Source organism: Heliangelus exortis, chromosome 1 (genome assembly GCF_036169615.1).
Source record: "Heliangelus exortis chromosome 1, bHelExo1.hap1, whole genome shotgun sequence".
Lineage (NCBI taxonomy): Eukaryota > Metazoa > Chordata > Aves > Apodiformes > Trochilidae > Heliangelus > Heliangelus exortis.
The window spans coordinates 13,256,800-13,283,260 of NC_092422.1; the positions used below are offsets into that span (position 1 = coordinate 13,256,800).

Genomic DNA, 26,461 nt, shown 5'->3' on the forward strand with positions numbered 1-26,461 from the left:
ATGGCACTCAGTGCCATGGTCTTGTACCAATGGCAATAAAATCTCTTCATGTTGGTATTGTCTAAACACTGCTGGTTCTGCTGTTGGACTGATGTACTCTATAGCTGCATGGTAAAATATGAATGCAGCAGGCACTGAGCAAATACAGGGGTGGGGCAAAATCCTCTTATGGATTCTGTAGTGTGATAGTGATTACCTTGAACTAAAAAATACAATTTTTCCTCATTTTCCTATACGGATTTTTATTTGGAGGTGTTTGAAAAATTGTCAGCCTTACTTCATTTAGGATAGTGGAATGGTTCTTAATGTTGGAGATTTAGCAAATTTAAATGACACTTCTTTCTCTGGCTGTGTTTCTTGATTTAGGATATTATTCCAATTCATGTATTTATATACTAGGTTTTATGCCTGACAGGGAAAAGGTTAGCCTTCTAATTTTGTGTCCAGCATTGAGTAAAATGAGTATTTATGGCTTTACAAGAACAGAGAGTTGAAAAAAAAAACAGAATCACAAAATGGCTGAAGCTGGAAGGGAGCTCTGGAGTTTATTTGGTCCAATCTCCCTGCTCAAGCAGGGCCACCCAGAGCCAGTTGCACAGGACCATGTCCAGAGGGCTTTTCAACATCCCCAAGGACAGAGACAGATATGCAGTGCTTTTGAAACAGAACTTATAGCTTGGCTTTTGTTTATAACTTATACTTACTGTGACTTTAGATTAGATTTAGCAGATATTTAAATCTTAATTGCCAATTTTTCTGTCCTCAAAATAGATACACAAGGGATCATAAGGAATTGTTGATGGTTGTGGGGGTTTACCTGGACTGGTAGCATTTTAAAGTCTTGATTAGATTAATTTATTGCACATTCATCTCTGCATTTGCTATTATTGTACCTAACAAAGAAAATAATGGATTCCTGTGGTTACATTGATATTCTGCATTTATGATTTGTTTGTGTGTTTTGGTTTTTGTTTCATTTAGGGTTTTTTTGTTTGGGATTTTTTGTTTTGTGGTTTTTTGTTGTTGTTGGAGTGTGTACAATTCTAAAGAAATTATATGCTGTGAAGTTTGAATTAGTTTGATATTTCTTTGGGCTGAATATTCACTCTGTGTAATTCTGTGAAAATAATGCTCATAACAGATTGACAACCTAGTTGATAGGTGAGCACGAGGGGCTTTTTCCCCTTTGGTTTCTTTTTACAAAGCTTTTACAGAACACTGTATAATGTTTTAGTGTATTAGAATATTATAGTGCAATTATGTTAATCTTTAAGAAAGAAAGTCATGAGCTTTATTGTAATTTGCAAACTAATATTGTATTTTCAACCACAGTGGTCTATTCATGCATGCAATTTGTGGCTAGATTTTAATTTCTTATACTAATTTCTTATTTTCCAATAACTATAGCAGTTCTTTAGTTGTCAACATAATATGTGTATATTGCATTTAGCATGTTTCAAAGTTTTTTAGAATATCTCAGGTGCTTTGATTTTTAAATGGTGATGCGTGTTTCTGGTTGAAATAATGATCTAAAAAATATGCTAGAAAGGGAACTTTGTAAGCAAACAAACACAATGTTTCATGCAGAAGTGCATGAAACTTTTTTCCATTGAAGTTTTTGTGTAGTAATTCTGATTTTCTTTTTTTCTTTCTCTTGAATTTTAGATTTATCAATGGCAGTGCAAAAATTTTCACAGTCTTTACAAGATTTCCAGTTTGAGTGTATTGGAGATGCTGAAACTGATGATGAAATTAATATTGGTAAGTATATTCTGTGCTCTGGTTGCAGAAGTATTTTAGATTGTTTCTTACATATTTAATACAGTATCACAATTATAATTAACAGCTAACAGTTTTTTTAGAATGGAGCAAATAACAAAAATAGAAAAAAATCATGAAGTACAACTCATACAAGAGTTCTGTGACTTTTGCCAATAAAATTTACTAGCTACTTAATTTTACAACTCTGCTCACATCCAGAACTTCTGCATTTGCAGGACTGAACTGCTCACTTTGATTTGAATATAAGCCTCCTTAATACCTTGAGTATATTTTTCCTTCAGCAGACCTAATCCTGGAAGCATTTCCAGTATTCAGAAATTCAGCCACTCTTTCCTGCGAGGCATTGTCATGGTTGCAGTGATGCTTTTGAGCAGTAGCACAGCAGCTGGAGTGCTCTAGCTCCCATTGGTGAGAAACTTGGACCATAATTGTTTTCAGAATGCCTAAATTCAGTCTCATGAGACTTACATACCACATGGCCTCCATGCCTCTCCCAAAACATCTGAGAGGAAGGAAGAGAGTTGTTGAAAAGTAGTTGCTTCTAAAAATAAAAAATTTGGCAGTACATGAGGGAATGTAGGACTTGTTAGTATTTTTTAAAAGACGTGTAGTGCAGAGAGGAAACTCAGATTTAGGCTTTTCCAAGTATATCTCATATTATAAACTATTTTTAAGTCTCCTTTCCCTTCAATGTTTCATTTTTCTTGACTGTGTTAGTAATCATTGGACAAAAGGTCTGAGTTGCATGCTATTGCTGGCAAGGCTTGCAGGATCCTCACCCTACAATGCTGTGATAGTTAGGAGACTCTCATCAAAGATGGCTGGTACTTGGTCACTGCCTTCCACTAACCTTTGTCTGGGCAGATTTACTGACACAGGAAAGTGGAGAAGTGAAAACAATGAGCACCTTCTGTTCAGATAGAAAGCTGCACACAGTCTTCAGGGGTATCAAGCTTGGAGAGATCAAAAAATTGAATTGTGTGTATATGCTCCTTGGCATTCTGCCTATTATTTCTTGGCTGTTAAAGCTAACTTTCAGGTATTCTTTGCATTTAAAATAAACCTACTATCTCAGTTATATATAAGATTTCATCAGTAGCTCTTTTTAAGATACAAGGTTTAGCATTTAAAATTTAGCATTTAAAATGAGGTGACTGAGGACAAGGACAATTTTGATTTTACTTGTAACTTAAATGTAGCAAAGACAAGACGTTTTCTTGTTTAGATATTAAACAGGCATTTAAAACTATTTAGGGAAAAAAAAAAGTTTGTGAAGCTTGACAGCTGATTTATTTCACTTGGAGCTTCAAAGAAGAGATTTCTAGCTTCTAAAGCACCCACAGCCTGATGGATTGTCATGTACATCAAAGAGACTTCAAAGAATAAAAGGTAAACTGACAGGAATCAAATTCTAGTCTAACGGAGGCTGAATGATACTGTGTACTTTTATAGGCTAAGTGATCTCCCTTGAGCAGTGACCTAGAATTTGTCCATATCTTTAACATGCACCAACAAGCTAGATGTTTGCTTATCATCAAAGACAGCTTTGTACAGAAGAATTCTGCTCTCTGTGAGTCCTTCTGCCTTCACCTCCTTTTTAAAGATTATCTGCAACTTGTACAGGCCCCTGGGAAGTTTTACATCAGTCTGCAATGGTACTCTGACTTGATGAGTTTTGTACAAAACCACTGTATAAATAGGGCCTTAATATAAGGAGCCTATTTTGAAGGTTTTGAAATAAATTTCTATTTCTATCTTAGAATGGCAAATTGATCCAAATCCACCTTAGTGCTGGAAATTTACCCTCTGGGTGAGGCTTCTTCTGTCAGCATTAAAAAAACCCACAATTATTTTCAAAATAGAAGTACAACTAAGTTTTTTTTTCTTTTTCTTTCTTACTAGTAGTATTTCAAACTGACTTGGAAGCTCAGTGAACTTTTTTTTCTATGTGAATATACCAGAGTTGAAGGTCCCTATTCAGTAACTAAGCACAACATATTTTTTTGCTTTTTCTCACAGACGGAGCTTTAATAACAGCATCCAGTTTTATTTGCATTTCCTACAGCCTGTGACTTATTAGATGTTCTTGTACAACTCATCTCACTCAATAAGCAATTTAAACAAAATAAATGAGGAGTGGTTTTAATTAAGCTTCATGACACAGTATATGCAGAATTACGGTGGTGTTGTTGATATTGATTTTAATCCATCTATTATTTAGTGTAGTGGGGTTTTTTAATTCCCATCCTTGATTTCTAATTTTTAGGATTTCTTTTTAATTACAAATGCATATTTCTTCAGTAGAAATGTTGTTCTTTTTTGGCGTAAAATTTCTCTGTCTGTGGCTGTGTAATGAGTTTTATGAAATCTTTCCATGTTGTTGCTAGTACCCAGATTTATCTACATAGCCACTTTCAGACATGCCATGTGCAGTTTAGAGTCAGACACTTTGTGCATGGGTTGTAAGCTTTTCCTCTGGCCTCCTGGGAGAAGCAGACCAGCTTGTTCCTGAAATCAATTTTTTTTTATTTTTTTTTTTTTTATTTTTTTTTTTTTTTTTATGGAAACATCAGAGGATTTTTGCTATATAAAGCTTTTTCATATTTTCAGAGATTTGACAGTAAATTGTTTGGGAAACCAGGGTCCACTGCTTTGCTATCCTTTCTCATTAAAATACAAGCAGCTAACAGCTGCCAGTGTTGTCTTCCTCTGTTTTGAAATGCATGTGGCAGCATGTGATCTGCAGCAAGGCAAGGGCCAAAATATTTGATAGGGCCATACTAACTGATATTAAAACGTGGGTAGTAGCACCAGGTACATGTGATTCAGCCAAGCTGTAATTTTTTTGTGCAATTGAAAAGTTAGGCAGAAAGGCTCATCTTCCACGCAAAAATAGGATGGTGCATGACAGTGAATCATTGGTACTTATAAGGTGTAGTAATGAAAGTTTGTTGTAACTTACTCTAAGGGGAGAGGATGTTGCTTCCCCCATCTTGCTAACAACTGGGCTTTCCTCAATCTGAAATAGCCAAGACTTTACAACTCTGCCATTTGCTTTTTTTAGATATGTATACAAATGTAAAATATATATTGTATATATGTTATATATATATTATATAGATATAATATTTTAGATATTTAGGTGCAAAAACTATGTTTTTAATGAGCAAGTGTCTTTTTCTCAGGATACACTGTGCAGGTGTACATTTTGCAAGGAGTAGGTTTGCCTAATTCATCTGTTCCTAATATATCCAGCTTGTGTCACTTAATTCCTTTTACTGTCCTTATCCCCTTTTTTTTCTGCTTTTTTTATCTGGATTGTGGCTGATACAAATGAAAACAATAAAAATTATGATTTAGGTCAGTGGACCTAAATTGTTTCTTTCACAAGTTCTTGTCTATGTTGTATTATGGCTAGTTAGAGATCAGTGAGATTTAAACCAGCAGTGTAAGACTGCTCTTCAGAATTAAATGAAACCAAGATATATAAACACTAAAATAAAATGCCAGAATACCAGAATTTATTATTATTATTATTATTATTATTATTATTATTATTATTATTATAATTATTATAATTATTATTATTATTATTATTATTATTATTATTATTATTATTATTATTATTATTAATGGATGCTATTTAGGAAAAAACACTGAAATAGGTGTGTTTCACTGTGGCAATTCAGTTTTAATTTTTTTCACTGAAGACAATTATAGATGTTCCAGGTGGCATCAGATACTTGCTTTAGGAAAATAAAAGGATTATGGTAAACCATGAAATCATCATTAATGAAGCCATGAGGAATATGTCAGATATTCTAAAATGTGTTGTATTTCCTTGAGGGAACTAAATTTTCCTCTTGCTGCCAGCAGCTGTGGCTCGTGTGATCTTTGCAGACTCACACCTTAAGTCATTCATGGGATTATTAAAATTTCTAGCAACTAACCATCTACAGAACTGTTAACTCACACTAAGCAATTATGTTCAACACAGCACGTAGTTTCAAGTTGAGCGCTGAAAAATCAACTAAAATGTACTGGGAAGAAATAAAAATAAAAAATAAAAAAAGCCTTAATAGTAGTAGTTTGTGAGAGTGCAGTGCTTCTTAGGGCTCTCTTGTTGGAGTTGAGCAGCAATTCGTGACACTGAGTCTTTTTTACTTGTGGTGTGCAGCCACGTGCACAGTGCTTTTGAGTTAGCAGCTGCTCTTCCCTCTTGGAGATTCTGTCAGAGGACAAGCATCCTGTCGTTCAAAGCAGCAAATACATCTGTCTTGGGAACTTTGTCTATAAAACTGCACACATAAGAGAAAGTCAGAAAGTTTCTTTTTCCTCTGTCGCTTATAAAGATGTAAAAGGTCAGTTGGCACTAAAATAGGGTAAATTCCATTTTTTAATGGTACAAACTGCTCGTGAATCAGTCTTAAAATATATATAAGCTTCATGCCTTCTTGAGGTGTGTGGAGGCAAATCTTGACTAATCAATCTGTGGACATTGCAGTCTCCAAGTTAGGAGACTTTTGGATCCACTCAGCAGCTTAAATCAGGACCCTTAGAAGCTGCTGTCAGGGTAGTCACAAGTGCAGGCCACTTACCTGTTTTTTGTGGTGTGCAATGGCTTCTTGAATTTGCATGGCTGTTTTGGAATTATTTATCAAATACCACTGAGCCGTCTACTGTCTGATTCACTTAATTATCTTACAGAACATCTCCTTAATCACTTGAGGTTAGCTTTGATGTTCCAGGAAGTTCTCTGTAGGGTTAATATTCTATGTACTTTGCACTCGGTTCCCATTCGTAACCAGATTTCTGAATGGAATTATCAGGTACCAAATAAGTCTGAAATGAATTCCAGATGCTCAGGTTTACTAATGCCTTATCCAAACCAAGGAACAATGAGGACCTTGCAGCCGTCTTGAGGGTGGAGTTGCGAGGGTGGATTTTTATTTTTTTTTTTAGTATAGTCATCATACCAGTAATTTTCTTAGTGTTTGAGTTTTTTGACCTATTGGAATACATTAGAGACAAGCATATTTACAAAAGGCTGTTTCTTTTTATTCAGGGGCATGGGGGGGAAGGGTTGTGTCCTGAATTAGCATAGAAAACTATTTCCAACTGAGAATGAATTTGCATAGAAAGATTGTATGCTGTTTTTCCACAGTAATTGCCTGCGTAGATTTGCCAGGGCTTTTTCTTCCAGTTGGAAGGATGAATTTTAAGGTGAACTTTTTAGGTTTCAAAGCAACTGTGCATGAGCTACTTGCAAGATCTGAACAGGGTTATTTGGTACTCTGATTGTATTATTTTAACTACAAAAGTTAAACAGTAACAAAGTAGGGGAGGAACTTAGCACTATCAGGTTGTGAAATACCTGATGCATTTGTTTAAAACTTGTTAAATTTGTTCCTACCACTATATTTTTATCGCTGTTACATATGTAAACAAATGCCACCTGTTTCCAGAGTGCTATTGGGTTTTTTAACTCCAAGAAATGAGTGACTTTATGCTGGTGCTAGGATCCCATACAGGCTTCAAAAAAGCAGGAAGAGAAGGCTGGAATTCTGTTGGTCCAGCCCAGAATTCTTGTCCTTTGTGGGGAAGCTTGACAGAGAGCTTGACAAAGCAGGAAATTAAATGATGTTGTGAAAGACCTTTATCTGTGCAGGAGGGAAAGGTAAATAAGGTAACACAGGCCTTTTTATTTTTCTGCTTCTCCAGGATCCCTATCACAAGGTTGTTAAGGAAAATTTTCATGCTCCATTCCCTGTTATCTTAAGATGCATATTCAAGTGAAAACAATTAGACTGGGGTAGTGATACAGTTACTAACTATTCTCTGTCTTGCCCTTCTTCTGTGGCAGGACTATGCTGGCTGTGAAGTACATCTCCTGTGTCTCTGCAAATCCTGGTGTGCCAGGGGAGTCTAAAATTCATGCTAGTTCATTTTAATATATTGTACTGAAAACTGTGCTGTCTGACGCTGCTGCTTACCTCAGAGCTCATATTGTTTACAGGAAGAGGTTGATGCAGGTAATGGGCTGTAATAGCTTCAGCTGGCCTGGTGTGTTCTGTAAAGGAGATTAAATTAATCAAAATATCATCTGAACAGTGGAATAGACAAGTACATGGCACTCACAGATGAAGATGAAGTATCAGTTGCATTCCTCATAAATGGTCTGATTTCTTGGACTGATGTAGATGCATTCTACTTCATTGTCCTTGTTCCATGCCATCAAAACACCACTTCCCTTCTTCATCACTTAGTTTTGCTATTTCTAGAGTTGGGCATCCCTGTGTGAATATCTGTGGGGAGGCAGTCTGAGGACTAGAGAATTGCCTTGCAAAGTTGGTTTGAAAATAACTGGTACATACCATTGCTGTGTATAATGCACTTCTAGTGTATTGTATATATAGGCATTACAGCTTAGAGTTATACCAAATTAGTATACCTCTTGAGCAATAGATGCTTCTTTTTAAAAATAGGTTGTGGTTTGATCAGCTGAGCTTTGAGATATTCATTGTCAGGTTTGAGCAAATAAGATGAAGGATTTGTACTTTCTGAAATCCAAAGCCTTAGTAGAGCTTAGAGTTCTAAGCACAGGAATTCCTCAATTCCTGTGTAGGCCCCATTATTAAAAAAAAAAAAAAAAATTATGGAAAAGCCTAATATTTGTCAAACTGTTAGGTGATATTTTTCCTAATTGAAGCAGTTCACCATTGAAGTAATAAGCACATTCAATTTTACAAATCAGAAAAACAGATGAATTCTTAGTATGTTGATTTTCCTTTCACTAACACTATTTCAGCACCCACAAAGAGCCACACACAAACAGGGTTTGTACAGCTGGAAAGATTGAGGTATCAGGTTTTTTCTCATCATTTAAAGTATGAATGTGTCTCTGAAGAATCAGGGATTGGCAAGCATGAAATGTAGTCATAGTTCTAGTGTCTTTGTTTATGGAATGCTGGGTTTGAATATTACTTTTGCAGCTTAATATTACATTGTCCAGTGTTTTTTCCCACATTGTCTTGTTATTCAGTCATTAAAAAAACCTTGAGTATGAAGTAGCAATTTTTTTTGTAGAATGAAAGACTTGGCTTCATAGACAATGTTCATTTTTTCTAGTGGCATTTAGGGAAGGAGGCACAAAGGAAAGCAGGAGAGGGTTGAAAGAATCTCTGGTTTAACCATAATCTTTGATCTTATCAGTTTCCTAATATTCCATAATTTCTGAAGCAGCTGTTTATCTGGCAGGCTGTGCATATCAGTTAACTCTGGAGAAGTCTAATCTATAACAAGTCAAATGATAATTTAGTTAAGGTAAAGATGAATTTTATTAAATTGATTTTTGCAGTATAGGAAGTTAATTTCAATAAGGACCAGTTCAAGGTGCTAGGGTTTCAGAGTAGGTCCCCAGAGACACTTTAAGATGACTTCATAAAGAAGATAATGTATTGAATATTGGTCCCCATCTCCTATGCAGCTATGGAGCCCATCCCCAAGACTGCCATGCATGTGGTCCTGTAAGGTAGAAACAGAGGCTGAAGTCTCTTTGGCAGATATGATAATTTTAAGCCTTATTTTGTAGTGGCATAGAGATGGAGTATTTCTTAATGACCAGTTATCTAAATCATTATTCTGTGAGAACATGGTGAAAATAGATTCCTTGTGGCTGATCCCAAAAACGTTCACACCTTCACAGAAGCATAGAAGGGAGGGGACAGAAAATAAGAGTGGTTTACTAATTCATGGAAAGATTTTGATACAGTGCTTTGTAAAATCAAGTGGCTGTCTGGGAGGATCCATTGATTGTCATGTTCCTGAAAAAAAATGAAGGAATTGCTTAGATAATTTAAAAATGCTTCAGCTGTCAATTCAGGATGCCCCATATTGGAGAGTTTATAAGCTAATAAAGTCTAGAATAGAATTTTTCAACTACATCTCTACTGCTGTTGTATTGAATAATTGTGTTGAAGGATTCATGCTGCACAAGATAAATTTCCAAATTGAATTATGCATTTTCAAACTAATTGCTGCATTTATAAGCAGAATAGAACACTAACACCGGGTAGATGTGTTGCAGATTCTTTTAATAAAATGTTAAAAGTGTGCTGGTGGTGGTATTTGAATAATTGTTTGGGGTGTTTTGGTCTCTTGTTGGGTTTTTTTTTCTAAGATACTGTGAGATAACCATTATAAACTTTGAGAAATCTAGGAAACATTTTTCCCTTGTTTGATCCATCTAGAATTTTCTATTTATAATTGCTTTGTGAGGTTCTGCATGAGTGGAGCATGGCAAGTTACCAATATTAAGTCAAGCAATTGGATTTATTTAAATTTTGTAACTTTGCATGTCTTAAGGTAATCTCTCCAAGTGTAGTGTTTAACAAGCGCTGACATTGAATATGAAAATTCTAGATAACCTGAATTTCCTGCAAGTCATCTTGGTTTGTATATAAACATAGCTTTTTTGGTAGACTTTTGTTGAAAAGGATTGGAGTGGAAAGTGTAAATGTCTTGTTTAAGCATTATTTTAACTTTTGTACAAGGCTTATGTATCCTTGTTTAAATATTTATGACAAAAAAGATACTTTTTATAGCAAAGAATTCTTGAGTATTATACTGTTTGTAACTGGATTTAGATAGGTGTGCTGACAAATAATTGTTTCTGTAAAATACTGTAATGGATAAAGAATTTTTCCTTCTAATAGCAGCCTTGCATTTTATGCTGTACATATGTTTAGGAAAAAAAAACCTTCATAAAATACCTTGCTATATTTGCTCATTGCAAGATGAAAATACTTTGGAGTAAAAATTCCAGTTACCTAATATGGTACAAACCTACTCTACCATACAAGCAAACAAATCTTACAAAGCTTTGGACTTTGATTAAGTTTAGATCATGATTTGTTGCCTTATATGGTTCATGTATTAGTCTGCACTTAGAGGCAGGAACCTCAGCCAGGAGGTTCCATTGTTACTGTGGAACTTGTTGGCCTTCTCTGCTGGTTTGTCTTTCCTCCATAATTTGACAAAACCCGGAAGACTATTCATACTTGTGCCTGGTATATGGTCAGTAATGGAAGGATTTTAAACTTCTGTTCATGGGGAACACTCCCTAAAAACATATGGGTATTGAAGGTCTCTCAAACCAGGGGAAGTCAAGTGGAAAGACTGTTCCTGAATCTGTGATAGTTTAATTTCTGATTTTGTTTTACAGTGTTTAAACTTGAAATAGCAAAAAGACTTGGAATTTTGTTTGTTTACTTATAGCTACATGGATTTCAGTAGCTGTGCTTTGATAAAGTTCTCTGCTCACCAGTGTGTAGCAGAAGATGAGATCGTGTTTGAGAACGATGTGTAGTCCTTCAGGCATAAATTTGGGTGTAAAGATCTTAATTTTGTAATTTTTCTTGCTTCCTCATTTGTGTAGTTTCTTTGCAGAAGTTTTAGACCAGTAATCTTGATCTCTCTGTCTCTTTGTCTCATACATCAGGAAAGAAAAGTATCATAATGAATTTTCTTGGCAAATTTTGATATATTTTTGTAAGGCAAAATACTATTCCTCACAGTTCAAGGTGGGAATTGCCACAGTAAACAAAATCACTACTATTAAGTTGTGATCCTTGGGAATATCTAGTGCTTACAGCCATAGTTGCTATTTATTTTTTCTTATGGGCATGTCTGTGTTAAGACAGGATAAAATATCCTTGAAATTGGATGATTTTATTGAGATTGGATCATCTCCCGAAACACCACATCTACCCTCTCTTTGAAAACCCTCAGGGATGGTGACTTCACCACCTTTCTGGGCATCCTGTTCCAATGCTTCACCACTCTTTTGGTGATTAAATTTTTCCTAATACCTTATCTGAACCTCCCCTGGCACAACTTGAACTAATTACCTCTTGTCTTAGCACTAGTCACTGGGGAGAAGAGACCAACACCACCCTCACTACAACCTCATTTTGGGTAATTGTAGAGCACACTGAGGTCTCCCCTGAGCCTTCTCTTCTCCAGGCTGAACAGCCCCAGCTCCCTCAGCCTCTCCTTATAAGATCTGTTCTCCAGACCCCTAATCAGTTTGGTTGCCCTTCTTTGCACCCTCTTTAGCACCTCGATGACCTTCCTATACTGTGGTGCCCAAAACTGTACCCAGTACCTAAGGTGCTGCCTCACCAAGGCTGAGTCCAAGAGTAAGATCACCTCCCTGGCCCTGATCGTTGCACTGTCCCTGATGCTGGCCAGAATGTCATTTGCCTTCTTGGCAAACAGGGCACACTGTTGGCTCATGTTCAGCTGCCTGTCAGTCAGCACCCCAGGTCCCTCTCTGCTGTGCAGCTCTCCAGCCACTCTTTCCCAAGCCTGTAAGGTTGGTGGGGCTTGCTGTGGCTGAAGTGTAGGACCTGACATTTGGCCTTTTTGAAACTCATGCTATTTGTCTTGGCCCATTGATAAAGCCTGTCTGGATCCCTCCGCAGAGCCTCCCTCATCCAAATCATCTCATCCCTCATCTCATCCTCTCATCCAAATCATCAATAAAGATATTAAACAGGTATGGTCCCAGCACTGAGCCCTGGGTGACACCACTCATGATCATCTGCCAACTGGATTTAACTCCACTGGTGGCTTTGGACCCAGCCATCCAACCAGTTTTTTATCCATTGAAGGGTGTGCACATCCAAGCCATGAGCTGACAGCTTCTGTAGGCGAATGTTGGGAAACTGTGTCAGAGGCCTTGCTAAAGTCAAAGTAGACACATCCATAGCCCTTCCCTTGTCCAATGTGCAGGTCACCCTGTCCTAGAAGGAGATCAGGTTAGTTAAATAGGACCTGCCCTTCATGATCCATCAGCTTCCCCAGTACTGAAGTCACATTAACAGGTCTGTAATTTCCTGCATCATCCTTCCATCCCTTCTTATATATGAGGGTTATGTTTGATGATTTCCAATCTGCTGGTACCTCTACAGTCAGTCAGGACTGCTGGTAAATGATGGAAAGTGGCTTGGTGAGCACCCCTACCACTTTCAGCACCCTTGGGAGCATCCCGTCTGGCCCCATAGATCTATGGACAGGGCCCCATGGATCTGTATGGTACAGCAGGTAACTGACCATCGCCTCCTGGATTGTGGGGAGGTCATACTGCTCGTGGTCCCTTGTCTCCTATCTTAGGGAGTTGGATCCCTTCTTTATAACTGGCCCTGTTGCTAAAGACTGATGAAAGGAATTCATTAACCACTTCAGCACCTTTTTTTTTCTCATCCTTTGTCACTATGTTTCCTCCTGCACCCAGCAGAGGGTGGAGAGGTGAGGCATTCAACCATGTTTCTGTTACAGCCACTATGTCATAATTTTCCTGATGGATCCTGGCTTCCAGCTCCCCCTGTTTGTTGCCTATGCTGAATGTATTACAGACTTTACAAGCTTTCCACATATTACAGACTTTATTCAGTGGGGGAAAAAGGAAGAAAAAGAATTGCTAACAAAGCAGTCCAGCTTGTGACAGTGGTAAAGGACATCTGTGTTCTGTAAGATGAGACTGTCACAGAGGCTGGAAAAGATCTGTGAGATCATCAAGCCCCGCCTATGACCCAACCCTACCACACAGGCTAGACCGTGGCACATTCAGCCTTTCCTTAAACACCTCCAGGGATGGTGACTCCACCACTTCCCTGGGCAGTCCATTCCAATGCCTGATCACCTTCTCTATGAGGAAGTGCTTTCTGATACCCAACCTAAACCTCCCCTGGTACAGCTTCAGGCCATGCCCTCTCGTCCTGTCACAGGTTGCCTGGGGGAAGAGCCTGACCCCCACCTGACTACAACCTCCCTTCAGGTAGCTGTAGAGACTGATAAGGTCCTCCCCAAGTCTCCTTCAGGCTAAACAAACCTTCCCGTAGCCTCTCCTCGTAAGACTTTCCCCCTAGACCTTCCCCATCCTTCATATGAAAAGATAAAGAGAATGTGAGGCTTTGGGAACCTGGTTTCAAGACATTTCTTCTTTGGATTTACATTTTAGCATGTTGAAAACTTTCCACAGAGGTGATGTTTTGGGACATTCAGTTTATTTACTATCAGATACACACTATGGATCCTATGTGGCTTTTCTGACATCCACAATTCTTGTCAGGTAGAAAGTACTGAGAAAGCAGGTAATTGTCTCTTTATTCTAGATACTTGTGATGGCCTGTCAAAGTTAATCTGAAATGTGTGTTTTCTCTGCTTGATCAGGAAACCATCTGTTGCTCCTCTTGTCCAAATTTCCACACACCCTGCCTTGCTCCCCCCTTCCCATACTTTTTCAGTATGGCTTAAGACAATAGAAAGAAGGATGGAAATGTTATTTGATGTGGGGTTTTTGAAAACTGCTTGAAATATTATTTGTGGCTGCAACCAATGCTAATCATTAAAAGTTCTGGAAATAGGTCTTTGAATTAGGAGCTACTTAATAATATACTTACTTTAATATTAAAAGTGGAAAAAAAAGTTTGTTCTCCTAGACACTGGCACTTACAGGTTTTACTTTTATTCTGCTTTGTCATTGAAGTCTAGTAAGCAAATGTTAATCCTTAGGAAATTTCCTTATGGGTCTTAGGTCCAACTTCACTTCTGATTTAATAATGTTTTACTTGCTGGGAAGAACTCAATTGGAACTCATACATTAGATGAAGTTCGTGCTCAAGCTATAGCAGATAGCTAATATTTGTGCCAGATACAACCAGCTCTGGAGAAAGGAGGTACTTGACTGACCTTTCTGCCAAAGTGTTTTGGGAGCAATGCACAGCACAGTCCTGGCATTTCCTTCATCAGATCAGGAATATACAAGGAAATCTCTTGACAGGCTTGCACATTTTCTCCTCTTATAAATAAGTTATTGTAAGAAAAGAATTACATATTTCTATGTGCATATTTTTTTCTATGCTGACATTCATGCATCTGAAGACAGTAGTCATATCTGCTTAGAATACTGTAAAATGTTATTTTATTTCCCTCAGATTATTTTAAAATTGCCTATTGATTATTTAAAACTGTATGTGTGTAAGTTAAACCAACAAACTGTTACACAGAAAAGAGTATTTATTTTTATTCTGTCTTTCACAGTGCCTTATCATTCTATCTCAGCTTGAAAATTGCCTTCCAAACTTGGCACTGTATCTTTGAATTCAGTATTCATGCATGCTGCTTTCTTTTTCTCTTTAATTGTAGGTGGCATGGTACTTACTGTATGTAACGTAATGTTAACAATGTACTGTAAAGCTTATTGTTGATGGAGTAGCTTCAATAATGTCCATGCACATTGTTTTAAGGGGATCAATTATCTACACAAGTAATTCTGATGCAGTAAACCAGAATTCTGGATCATAAATGAGGCATATTTTTAATAATAGATTCTATAAATTCAGATAAATAGATTCTTACCCTTTTTCATTTCTCACTTATTCACTTAGCCCTACACTATGCTTCAGTTCTCTTTTGATTATGTGAGTGTAGCAGTTTGTGGAGCTGTATGTTTGAAATTATAGGGATAAAACCCCAAATCCAACAGATTCATGTTTTTGCAAAAAAACCCCAAACAAACAGATGTTGTTGACCTACACCATTAAGGTTTAAGCTTTGGGCACTGTTATTTTGCTGCTTTATGAATCCAAGTAATTAAAAGACTTTTCTTTTACAAATAAAGAGGGTTTGCTTTTTTTTTCCTTGGTTTTTTGTTTGATTTGGGTTTATTATTTTTTTAAATAACATAGTGGGAGTAGTTCTTCTGAACAAGAGAAATTTGCAGCAAATTATTGCTAGAGAAAAAAACATCTTGCAAACTGTTTTAATTGTGATGAATGAACATAATTAAAAATACCTCTGTGTTTAATAGGTCACATTTCATACTTTATATTATAGGTACATTTTCAGAGTTTATCAGCATATTCCCATGACATTTCCCTCTCGTAAAATCTTAACCCTTCCTCCCCCCACCCCCTTTTGTATTTACAAAGTTCACTTTAATTTTTTTTGTGTTTACTCTCATTAAAAAGAGCAGAGGAAGCAAAATAAAAGTGTTGCAGTGTCACTAAGAAAAGGTTGTGAGGTCTGTGTGTAATTCCCAGGCTTCCTGAATGACAGCAGAAGGCTTTATCTGACACACATGGTTCTGATTTTTAAATGATCTCTTTTTAAATCTGGAAGAACACCTTGCATTATTATGTCTGTAATATTTGTTTTTTTCCCTTTTGAGAGCTGAGAATCCACAATTAGGTTTGTGTACTCTGCCTTTGCCCTGTGTTGAAATTCTGAGGGGGGCCCAGTTGTGGAGGGGAGCACCAGCCCTGTGGGGTCCTGGTCCAGCTGTCCCAGGGATCCTGATGCCCCCTGGGGAGCTCTGCCCTCTGCATCTTGCCATCTGCCCACCCTGCTCAGGCAGAACTGTCACGTATCTGCAACCAGAGGGGGCCTAAGGGGAAAGACAGGAAGAGAATCTTGAAGTGCTGTGAGATAAAGCCCTAGAGGGAAAAGGAGCCCAGGAATGCTGGTTAATATTCAGGGATCACTTCCTTCAAGTCCAGGAATGATGCAATCCCAACAAAGAGGAAGTCAGGCAAGAATGCCAGGAGGCCTTCATGGATGAACAAGGAGCTCCAGGACAAATTCAAACATAAAAAGGAAGCCTACAGAGGGTGGAAGAAAGGGCAGGCAGCCTGGGAGGGAATACAGAGAAATTGTCCAAGCAGCCAGGGATCAGATCATAGAATCACAGAATGTTAGGGGTTGGAAGGGACCTCTAGTGATCATCTAGTCCAACCTCACTGCCAGAGCAGGATCACCTAGGGCAAGCTACACAGAAACACATCCAGGGGTGTTTTGAAAACCTCCAGAGACTCCACAACCTCTCTGGGCAGCCTGTGCCAAGTTTGCTGATGACACCGAGCTGTGTGGTGTGGTTGACATGCTGGAGGGAAGGAATGCTACCCAGAGGGACTTAAGAAAGGCTTGAGAGGTGGGCCCATGTGAACCTCATGAAGTCCAGCAAGACCAAGTGCAAGGTCTTTTACATGGGTTGGGGCAATCCCAAGCACAGTTACAGGTTAGGCAGAGAATGGATTGAGGACAGTCCTGAGGAAAAGAAATTTAGGGGTGCTGATTGATGAGAAGCTCAACATGAGCCATCAATATGTGCTTGCAGTCCAGAAAGCCAACTGTATCCTGGGCTTCATCAAAAGAAGTGTGTCCAGCAAGTTAAGGGAGGTGATTCTCCCATTCTACTCTGCTCTCATACAATACCTGGAGTATTGTGTCCAAATCTAGGGTCCCTTAGATAAGGGACATGAAGCTCTTGGAGCAAGTTCAGAGGAGGGCCACAAAGATGATAAGAAATCTGCAGCACATCTCTTGTGAGGACAGACTGCAAGAGAGTTGGGATTGTTAAGCTTGGAGAAGAGAGGACTCTGGGGAGACCTTATAGCAGCCTTCCAGTATCTGAAGGGGGCCGCAGGAAAGCTGGGGAGAGACTTTTCACAAGGGAGTGTGGTGATAAGGGGTAATGGTTTGAAGCTGGAAGAGGGTAGATTTGTATTAGACATTTTGAAGAAATTCTTTCCGTTGAGGGTGGTGAGACACTGGCACAGGTTGCCCAGGGAAGTTGTAGCTGCCCCCTACCTGGAAATGTTCAAGGCCAGGTGGGGTGGGGGTTTGATTAACCTGATATTGTAGGAGAGCTGATGGTGCTATGTCCTCTTTTGGCTATTGTGTCATGACATTCCAAGGGCAGAAGAACTTGTGGGATCACCAGAGACATCCACATTGCTGTGGTCAGTCTGCACACAGGGTGTGCATGGTTCATTGCTGTCTTATTTGCATGATGTATTTGTTCTCCCTGTGTACCTCTTGAGCTGGGAAAGGATCCACCATGGCTTTGTGGGCATTGACCAAAACAAATGGGTGGACGGGGGTGTTGGGCAGTGAACAATGGAGTCAGTAGTGATGCAGAGGTGTCACTAGGGTCAGTGGAATGGTTTCTCTTAGTCAATGCAAAAGTGTCATTAGGATTAGGGGAAAGGTTTCTCTTAATCCTGCTGAAGAGTGTAGGTTCTGTGGCTGTAGTAAAACTTTGACCTTTATAATCCTCCAAAAGAGGAGCCAGTAGGGAAGAGAAGATGGTTACAGCTTTTGTCTTTAGCTGGGACCCTGTCTAGGAGATATATTACTGTCTTTTTATTAAACATCGAGAAAAATCTTGATTTTTCACTCACATGTTTCTATAGTTCTTCCTCTCTGTCCTTGTTTTATTTAAATCTTAATCCAAAGTTTCAATTTTGAAACAAAAAAACCTTGTGATTCTGCTTTGAAATAAGGAAGATGAATCAAAAGCTTCTCTGAAAATTTTGTTTGCTTATTTTTTTTCTTCCTTGCCACACTTTCCAGTCATCTGTCTACCCAATTTCTGCTTCCTGTTGTTCTTCCTTCTCTCTTTGCTTCTGAAATTATGAATATTGCCTGATCAGAGAGGATATTTTTTCCTCACAACCGTATTTCTTTTACCTGCCTGTCCCACACCCTTTCTATTTGACTGAGATCAAGTGCTGCCCATCTGTGTGGGGAACTGAAGGTATTTGTGCCTGGCTGCTGAAAGCTGTAAAGTCTTAACTTACTCATTGCAAATGAAATGCAAAAGAAAAAAACAATTCACAAGCCTCTCTATATTAAATATAGTTTTAATGATTTAATAGTTTTAATATTAAAGGAAGAGGCTTGAGACCCAATTAGATGAACGTTTAACTTATCATGCGTATTTGGAGTAATTTGGACTAATGTGTAATAAAGGAGAAAAACCGATATGTCAGCCAAGAATTACTTACAGGTCATGACAGGTATAGTGTTACAGTTGCAAAAAATAAGCTGTTTAAGGTCTTGCAGAAAAGCTTGATTACAATAGCTAAGTGATCATCAGCTTTAAAAGTTTAAAGAGAGCAAGAAGAATGCAAGGTTGTTGCAAAGTTGACCTCTGCAACATCCAGATGGGAAAAAGGATAAAAATTATTTGGCTGTGGTCCAACAACTAAGTAGCAGTATGTTAAATCTTGACAAATGAAGGCAAACTAAATGCTGGTTCCCTCTCAGAAGGTACTGGAATGTATGGGTCTCTGTACAATGTACTTATTTCCTTAAATCTTTCACGGAAGTTGAGAGGGGATGAAGAAATTGTTATTGGAGAGCAACATTTTGTAAATGCAAAAAATAGCTGTAAATAATAGCTGTAAAAATCACTAAGAGGACAAGACTTCTGCTAGTTTACCTTCATGTGCCTGTTAACTGAAGACTTTTTTGAGCCTGTTTGTAGAAATTCTATAAGTTTTATTTCCTTGGGTTTTTTCCTCTTTAGAATATAGTTTAGGCTGCCTGAAGTTTAGTTGTGAGAAGTTGTGAGAAGTTGTAGGATTTATGAATCTACATTCTGAGATCAGAGCTTTAAACCATGAAATTTAGCATCCTGTCATTGGCAACAATTGCTGTGAGGTACATGAAGAGAAAGTAAAAAGATCTACTTAGCTCTCTTTGCATGATTCTTCCCTGACATTTTTGTCTGGGGAACTGTGATGCTGAATTCTGAACAACCCATATGCCCTTGAGAAAGTAGCATAAATGAAAAGACAGATTTTTCTTGAGAGATTTGCACCACTTGCTTAAATGAGATGAAAGCTTTAAGAGGTGGGTTATTTTTTTTTTTATGTTTTCCCCTTTCTTGCACTCTTTTATGGGTTAATACTTTTATTATGTTTCTACTGACATCCACTGTAGCCCTTTGACTTACATTTCAAGGCTTTTTTGAGCATAGACTCTATCACAATTCTAACGGAATTCAAAGCTTGCTTATAAATATGTCATCTCTTCTCATCACCTGAGAGCTTGCCCTTGCAAAACATGAAGTGAAAGTTGTTGCCGTAAGTAATGCATTTCTTCTAAAATGCTGACCTTCAACTTTTTACCAGAATATTTTTAGTAGTTCTCACAAATGTTTGTTGCTGCACTTTAACAGGAGAAACTCAAGATTTATTTTATTTGCAGTTTCTTCCTGCTCCATGTGTGCTGAAGTAACTTTTGTAGCTGATTGTAGAATTTGTTTTTTGAGAATGATCTTCACACATTTTAGGGAAAGCAGCTTGCTATGTTCCATGTAAGAAAATATTTTTAAAAACACAAGAGTTTTAAGACACAGGTTCTGTTCTTTTTTTACCTGCTTATGACTCGCTGCTCAGTTCAGTCTAAGCCTCTTTTAGTGATTACTGATTTCAGTGACATACTAAACAAGAACAGCTTTGTAACTACAACTTCAAACCAGATAACAGTGATACGGTCTTAAAATGTAATGTTGACCAGGATGTTCTTTTTCTTTTTTTTCTTTCAGCCCAGTCACTGAAAGAGTTTGCTCGGCTCCTGATTGCTGTTGAAGAAGAGAGGAGACGACTGGTAAGTTTGCTGGCAATAATATATTGCATTGGGCCTCTTTTTTTCATAAAACAGTATTTAATTTTTTTTAGTTTCTGAAGTGCTTTTAAGTATTTATTTGTTTGTGTAGTAGATGTGTTAAGTATTACATAAGAATCATGTAACTCTACAGAGGCAGAAATATGCAAAATACTTTTTTGTCAATTTAAATACTGTTTTATCACAATTTCCTCTCTCCCCACACTCCACCCCAAAATAAAATGAATCCTGCTGTACCTTTCCTTTCCCGCATCTTGTCTTGTAAGTCATAGGGCACAGGAGTAAGCTGTAAACAAAGAGTATAGTGGAAATATACAGCATTATTAGTTTAATCAAATAATTGGAGTGTTGTCCAATGAATTTATAGTAGTAATCCAAGAATATGATAGGTAAGTAGTAAGAAGAGAAACCAAGTTAATCACCCTTGAGAAACTCTTGCAGAATGGATTATAGAGCAGACTTGTCAAAGATGTCCTTTGTTATGGTATTCTTATTCTCTTTGTTGCATTGCTTATGAATTTACAGCATGCATACTTTAATTTTTTTTTTCAGATATAACTTTGTCAAAGCAGTTTCAAGTCTAATCTTGTACAAGTATTTTTTTAAATGTTCCATATAAGCAACAAAAGTACCTTTTTTTTTTTTTTTTTTTTTTTCCCTTGGAAGGTAATAATGAATAAAGAAGTGAAAAAAGGATTAACCTCACTAGGGGAATTTCCAAATGTTGTGGAAGTTTAACTGGGTCAAATCCATCCAATGACTATGTCTGTCCTTGTTTTCCTTTCTCTTATGGGTACATAGGGAGGTGAGGAGAAATATTTTCTGACTCAGATTTGAACAAATTTATTAATCCGGGAAGAGGCTTACATAAAGTTCTCTTATTCCTAGGAGTAATTAACTGTAGAATTGGTCTATTTCTGTTTGCATAAATATTTTAAAGTGGCAAAATCATGAACATTTATATATAGTACAGTTGCATAGTTAATATCACTTCAACTTATAAAAGTGTAAAACTTTGATTCATGCTGAATGCTCTTTCCTTGGTAGATGGAAGGTGACTGTTAAGTACTTACTACCTTCTTTTACTTTTTTTCCCTCAGAGGAGTCACTCCCTTTTTCACTTCATAAATTCCTGTCCTCTGTGGTTTATAATTTGGTCTTTCCATGTAATATCTTACTTTGTATGTTTTAGGGAGGCCATAAAAGTTAAAGTAGGGGGGAGGGGACACATTAATTAGGCAAAGAAAGACCAATCAGAAAGGTGTTCTTGTTCAATTTCAGTATGAGTTCAGTGGGAATGCATGGATTCTGCAGCTCAGCTGTTGGATCATAATGCAGAGTCAGAGACTTCTATGAGATTTCCATCTCACAAAAAAAATACTTTACAAATGGCCGTGCATTTAGTAGAATGCAATAATCAAATTATTATAAACATAGTGGTACAGAGTATTCGTGGGTAGAGAAGGTGTTTTTGATGGGAAATCATTTGGATCCAGCTTTTTGCTGAGTCTGAAATAGCCCGATTCTGTTTGTTCTTCAAGCTGAATGCTCATACTGAGAGCATTTTGGACACACAGTTATCATGGTAGTGAGATTTGAATAAGAAAATTCAGCAAACTTATTTCTCTGTTTTTAAAAATTTGATATGCATGTTGGCAGAATTTATTTAATTATTAATGGATTTCAACTTGCTAAAATATTTGTTCCTGATAGAGCCAAATGCAAAAATTAGAACCAAATGCTTGGAAAAACTTTTATAGGTTAAACAAGTCCTACCCAGATCTCTACATATCTACTTTACCTATGCTACTCTTTAAGGATAAATTCTGTAAATGGGAAAGAGTGTTCAATCATCTTTTTTTTCTGTTTTCTGATTTTATGTCCAATGCTACACTGTGATGGCATTTCCATGAGAGAGATGCTTTCCATTGTGCATTGGTCTGCAATATTTACTACTCTGGCCCTAGGTCAGAAAGTTGTAAATACTCTGTAAAAGCAGTCAAAATGTTGTTGCTGTACAAACTTCATAGAGTTGAATAAATTGGAGATTCTGATGTAAAGTGTACTGACCTAAAGATTGTGTCTGGTTTTATTTAGAGGCAGAAGACAGGTTGTACTGACTTTTTTGCCTCTTAAATCCATTAATTTTCAGCTTTTCATACTATAATGAATCTGTTCATTGTAGCTGATGATATATATCTTTCCTGTGGTGGCTTAGAAGCTTAACACCAAACCAAAACAAAAATACAGAATGTAGTAGCTTTGTCAAAGATATTTGGGTTTTATTCTGCAGTTCTCTTACTGCAGTTTTATGCATGCCATCATAGAATCCAGAGGTCCACGTGAGAACCATTGTGCTATGCTAGATTTTGAACTGATTTTCCAGTTACAAGGGTTTTCTGCATGACCAACTTCTGATTTACTTGTGAAATCTTTGAAGCATTTTTTGTCTATATGGTGCATTATGTATTTGCTTTGATGCCTCTTCTGGAAGCACTTCAAGGCAGCCAATTGACAGATCAGTGAAGATTTTGAAAAAGTTCTCAGCTGACTGGATAGCTTGAGACAGGGCATGCTTGTCTTTAAGAATTTGATTTCCTTAACTTATGCATAAAAAGAGAAAACTTGCAAAAGTTAAAAAACTTCTGATTTTTTGACATTTTTAGAAGACTTGGAGAAAAAACAGCAAGTCAGCGTTGAGACTATTTATGGATACCATTTACAACTTGCTTTTCTTTCCTGGAGTGTGTGACAGTAAAAGATAGTATTGTATAAACAAAAACTGGATGTACGGGAATATGGAATGATGGATAATGCTTTTAATTACCAGCTAATGATCTTATTTCCCTGCTTTGAATTTTGTATAAATAATTCATGAGCATGCATATGAGCGTATGAATCAGATTTGAATGTGAAAAGTGTATATGCCCTATTTATTTCTCATCTGACACCTTTTAAATTCTTCATAAGTAATTTTTTTTGTTTGTTTTGGTGAACACAGAGAGGTGTGTTGGAGTGCTTGTCCACTGAACTAATAAATTGTTTCCCTTGGTCAAGAAAATAGTTTGAGAGATGGTGAGCAAGTCCTCTGTCTCTCTTCTGTAAATCACAGAAAGAATCACAGAAAGTTAGGGGTTGGAAGGGACCTCAGAAGATCCTTGAGTCCAACCCCCCTGCCAGAGGGGGTCACCTAGAGGAGGTCCTATAGGAACACATCCAGGCAGATTTTGAATATCTCAAGAGAAGGAGACTCCACAACCTGCCTGAGCAGCCTGTGCCAGTGCTCTGTCACCCTCACAGTGAAAAAATTTCTCCTTGTGTTTATATGGACCCTCTATGCTCAAACTTATATCCAGTGCCTCTTGTCCTATCATTAGGCATAACTGAGAAGAGCCTGGCTCCATCCTCCTGGCTCTCTCTCCCTTTATGTGTTTATAAACATTAATGGGGTCACCCCTCATTCTTCTCTAAGCTGAAGAGCCCCAGCTCCCTCAGCCTTCCTCATAAGGGAGATTTTCAATGCCCTTAATCATCTCGATTGCTCTGCGCTGGACTCTTTCAAGCAGTTCCCTGTCCTTCTGGAACTGAGGGGCCCAGAACTGGACACAATATTCCAGATGTGACCTCACCATGGCAGAATAGAGGGGGAGGAGACTCTCTCCCATCCTACTTGCCACCCCTCTTCTAATGCACCCCAGGATGATATTGGTCTTCTTGGCCACAAGGGCACAAGGAAAATGTCACTTGTAAGACTCATTTTTCACGACACGCTGCCTTACGTTTGATATCTGTCATTTCATGGCGGTGCTAATTTAATGATGCTGTTGGTACATTGGTTGGTGCATTAAAATCCCTCAGTGAAAGAGCCCTGACTGGAATTTTACAAGTTGTATTCCAGTAGGATAAAAAGTCAGATTCATTCCCACTGCCTTTACAATTACTTCAGCAACAAGCTACCAAGAAATGCAAAACCATGACCTCTATTTCCCAGTGATTAATAGGCAACAATAGAGATTCTACAATGTAATTCATGTGGATATTTGGATCTATATGAAGGGAACTTAGTTAAAATAATTTCCTTCTGCTCTTACTGATTTTACATTGTTTCTGGTAAATAAGTGAAATTCTGTTTTATTCTAGAGATTCATGCATTATTAATGGATTTTATTTATTTGATATTGTTAGCAAAATTTATAACAAGCAGAAACGTGTTAGGAGGGCTTATGAAATCCTAATTCCCTTTCCTTTCATAAGATTATGCTGTTTTGACACAAGAATTAATGAACTGGTTCATGCTACTGATTTTCTCTTCATTGAGATCCCCTATCAATTTGAGGTATTGAATGCATTCTCTTAAGTGTTACTTTATCTTGAATGTTAGTCCGTGATTATTTGTCAAAATTTAATAAATCCCAAACTGAAATAGGCCTCCTAAGTGTTACATTCCTTGCTATTTACCCAAGTTTTTATGGGTTTCTGGCAAGCAATAAGTGGTCCTAAAGCTTTTCTCTCTGGCATTGTGAATTGGTGACATGAGTGGTTACTTTGAGTTGCTGCTCAATATTAAATACTTCAGAGGATAGAACAAAAATTCTGAAGTGGTAGTTGTGTACTATGCTGGATGAATGTTTATCTTTCTAGTGTCTATTTGTATCTGATAATCTTCATGCTTCAGAGAGTGTCTCATTGTTGTGGACTTCTTTTGTACTAACTGGATGTTCTTGTTGTGGTTCTGGATTTGCCCTCACACAAGGGGTCTGATGCTATCAGCTTCCAGGGAAAGCATCAAAATATTCCATTTCACAAGCTGAACTTGAATAAAAATAAATGAACTCTCTAGACCAGCTATCCATGGAATGGTACATAAAATCAGATACTGAAGGGCACAGCATGTTGTTGAGCAGAATTAACCTTTTCCTTATTATGTAAAATGAGTTACACATTCCATCAGAAGAATAAGCAATGTTCTATCCACAGGTGCTGCTTATTACTCCATTTATGAAGAGGAGAAAGTGTAAAATCACATGTACTGGCATGCTGAGACTACAGAGCACACAGCTGGCATTTTGTTTCACATGAGTGTTCTCTTAACATGACAAAAAAATAGACTATGATGGTGTTTTGATATACTTGGTAACTGCTTTCAGTGCTCTTCACCTCTCATACCAATTTTGGCATCTAAATTAATCTAGCTGGTAGGAAACTGCCTGCATGAGACTGTCTGGAAACTTATTGCTACAAATTAGGGAAAACCACCACACATAAGAGGGTTTTGTCTCTTTGCCATTAGGCATAGGGTTTTTTTGCCTGACGATATTTTTTTATTTGTTTGCTTTGCCTCTCCCCTCCTTTTCCTTTCCTTTCCCTTTCCCTCTTCCTCTTCCTTTTCCTTTTTGCTGTTTTCAGTTACTTTCAGTCTCCTTATACTTAAGATAGCCCGTCTATATCCTATTGATCAATCAAGGTAGCATGTACTGTGTTGTTAACTTATTTGGAAATACCCTCTGAATTTCTGCATCAGACTAGTAATTTGGAAATACTAATTTCCTGAGTAAATGAGCTTTATGTTGAGCCTCAGAGCAGTAAATCAGCATGGAATTATTTTATTTTGCTATAAAAATTATTTTACTTTTATGATGTTCTTCTTCTTTTCCCTCTACTTAGGTATAGCAGGCTGCATATTGGATATTAATTGCAGAAGTAATCCATCTTTTTGGTGAATGCTGCAAGATAGGAAAATACTGATTTGAATGTGTTTGTTGATTGTGGGGTTTTGTTTGCTGTTGTTGTTGTGTTTCTTATTACCATCAGTTTACTGCCCACTAGCAGTCAAGCTAAGTTTTAGAAGCAATTGAGAAAATTATCAAAAACAAGTCACATGCCTTCATAGCTTATTTTTGTAAACCCCCATTTTGAAAACTTACTAAATGCATCTCTGGTAAGAAAGCATTATACAGACTAGGAAAGATAGCAAGATAGGCAACACAGAAGTCTAGACATTTGGAAGCTTTGCTTGAAGAAAACCAAATCTACAACATTTGAGGTCAGCCTTTCTTCAGAGTGCAGAAATTGGTGGTTTCTGCTTCATCACTTTTTTCTGTAAATTGCTTCTGGACAAACCACCCCACTGTCCATTCATCTAACTCACATGTCCTAAGCTTTCCTATGAGGCTGCTGTGGGAGATTGTTGAAAAACTTAGTG

General features: G+C 37.5%; 1 protein-coding gene across 1 annotated transcript in view; it reads left to right on the forward strand.

Annotated features, from left to right (window-relative positions):
• The window catches only part of ARHGAP42 (Rho GTPase activating protein 42), a 144,488-nt gene that overhangs the window by 34,253 nt on the left and 83,774 nt on the right, over nucleotides 1-26,461 (forward strand). The window contains exons 2-3 of the mRNA XM_071734314.1: nucleotides 1,666-1,761; nucleotides 20,180-20,241. Coding sequence (XP_071590415.1) covers nucleotides 1,666-1,761; nucleotides 20,180-20,241 — 158 coding nt within the window. The remainder of the gene's footprint in view (nucleotides 1-1,665; nucleotides 1,762-20,179; nucleotides 20,242-26,461) is intronic.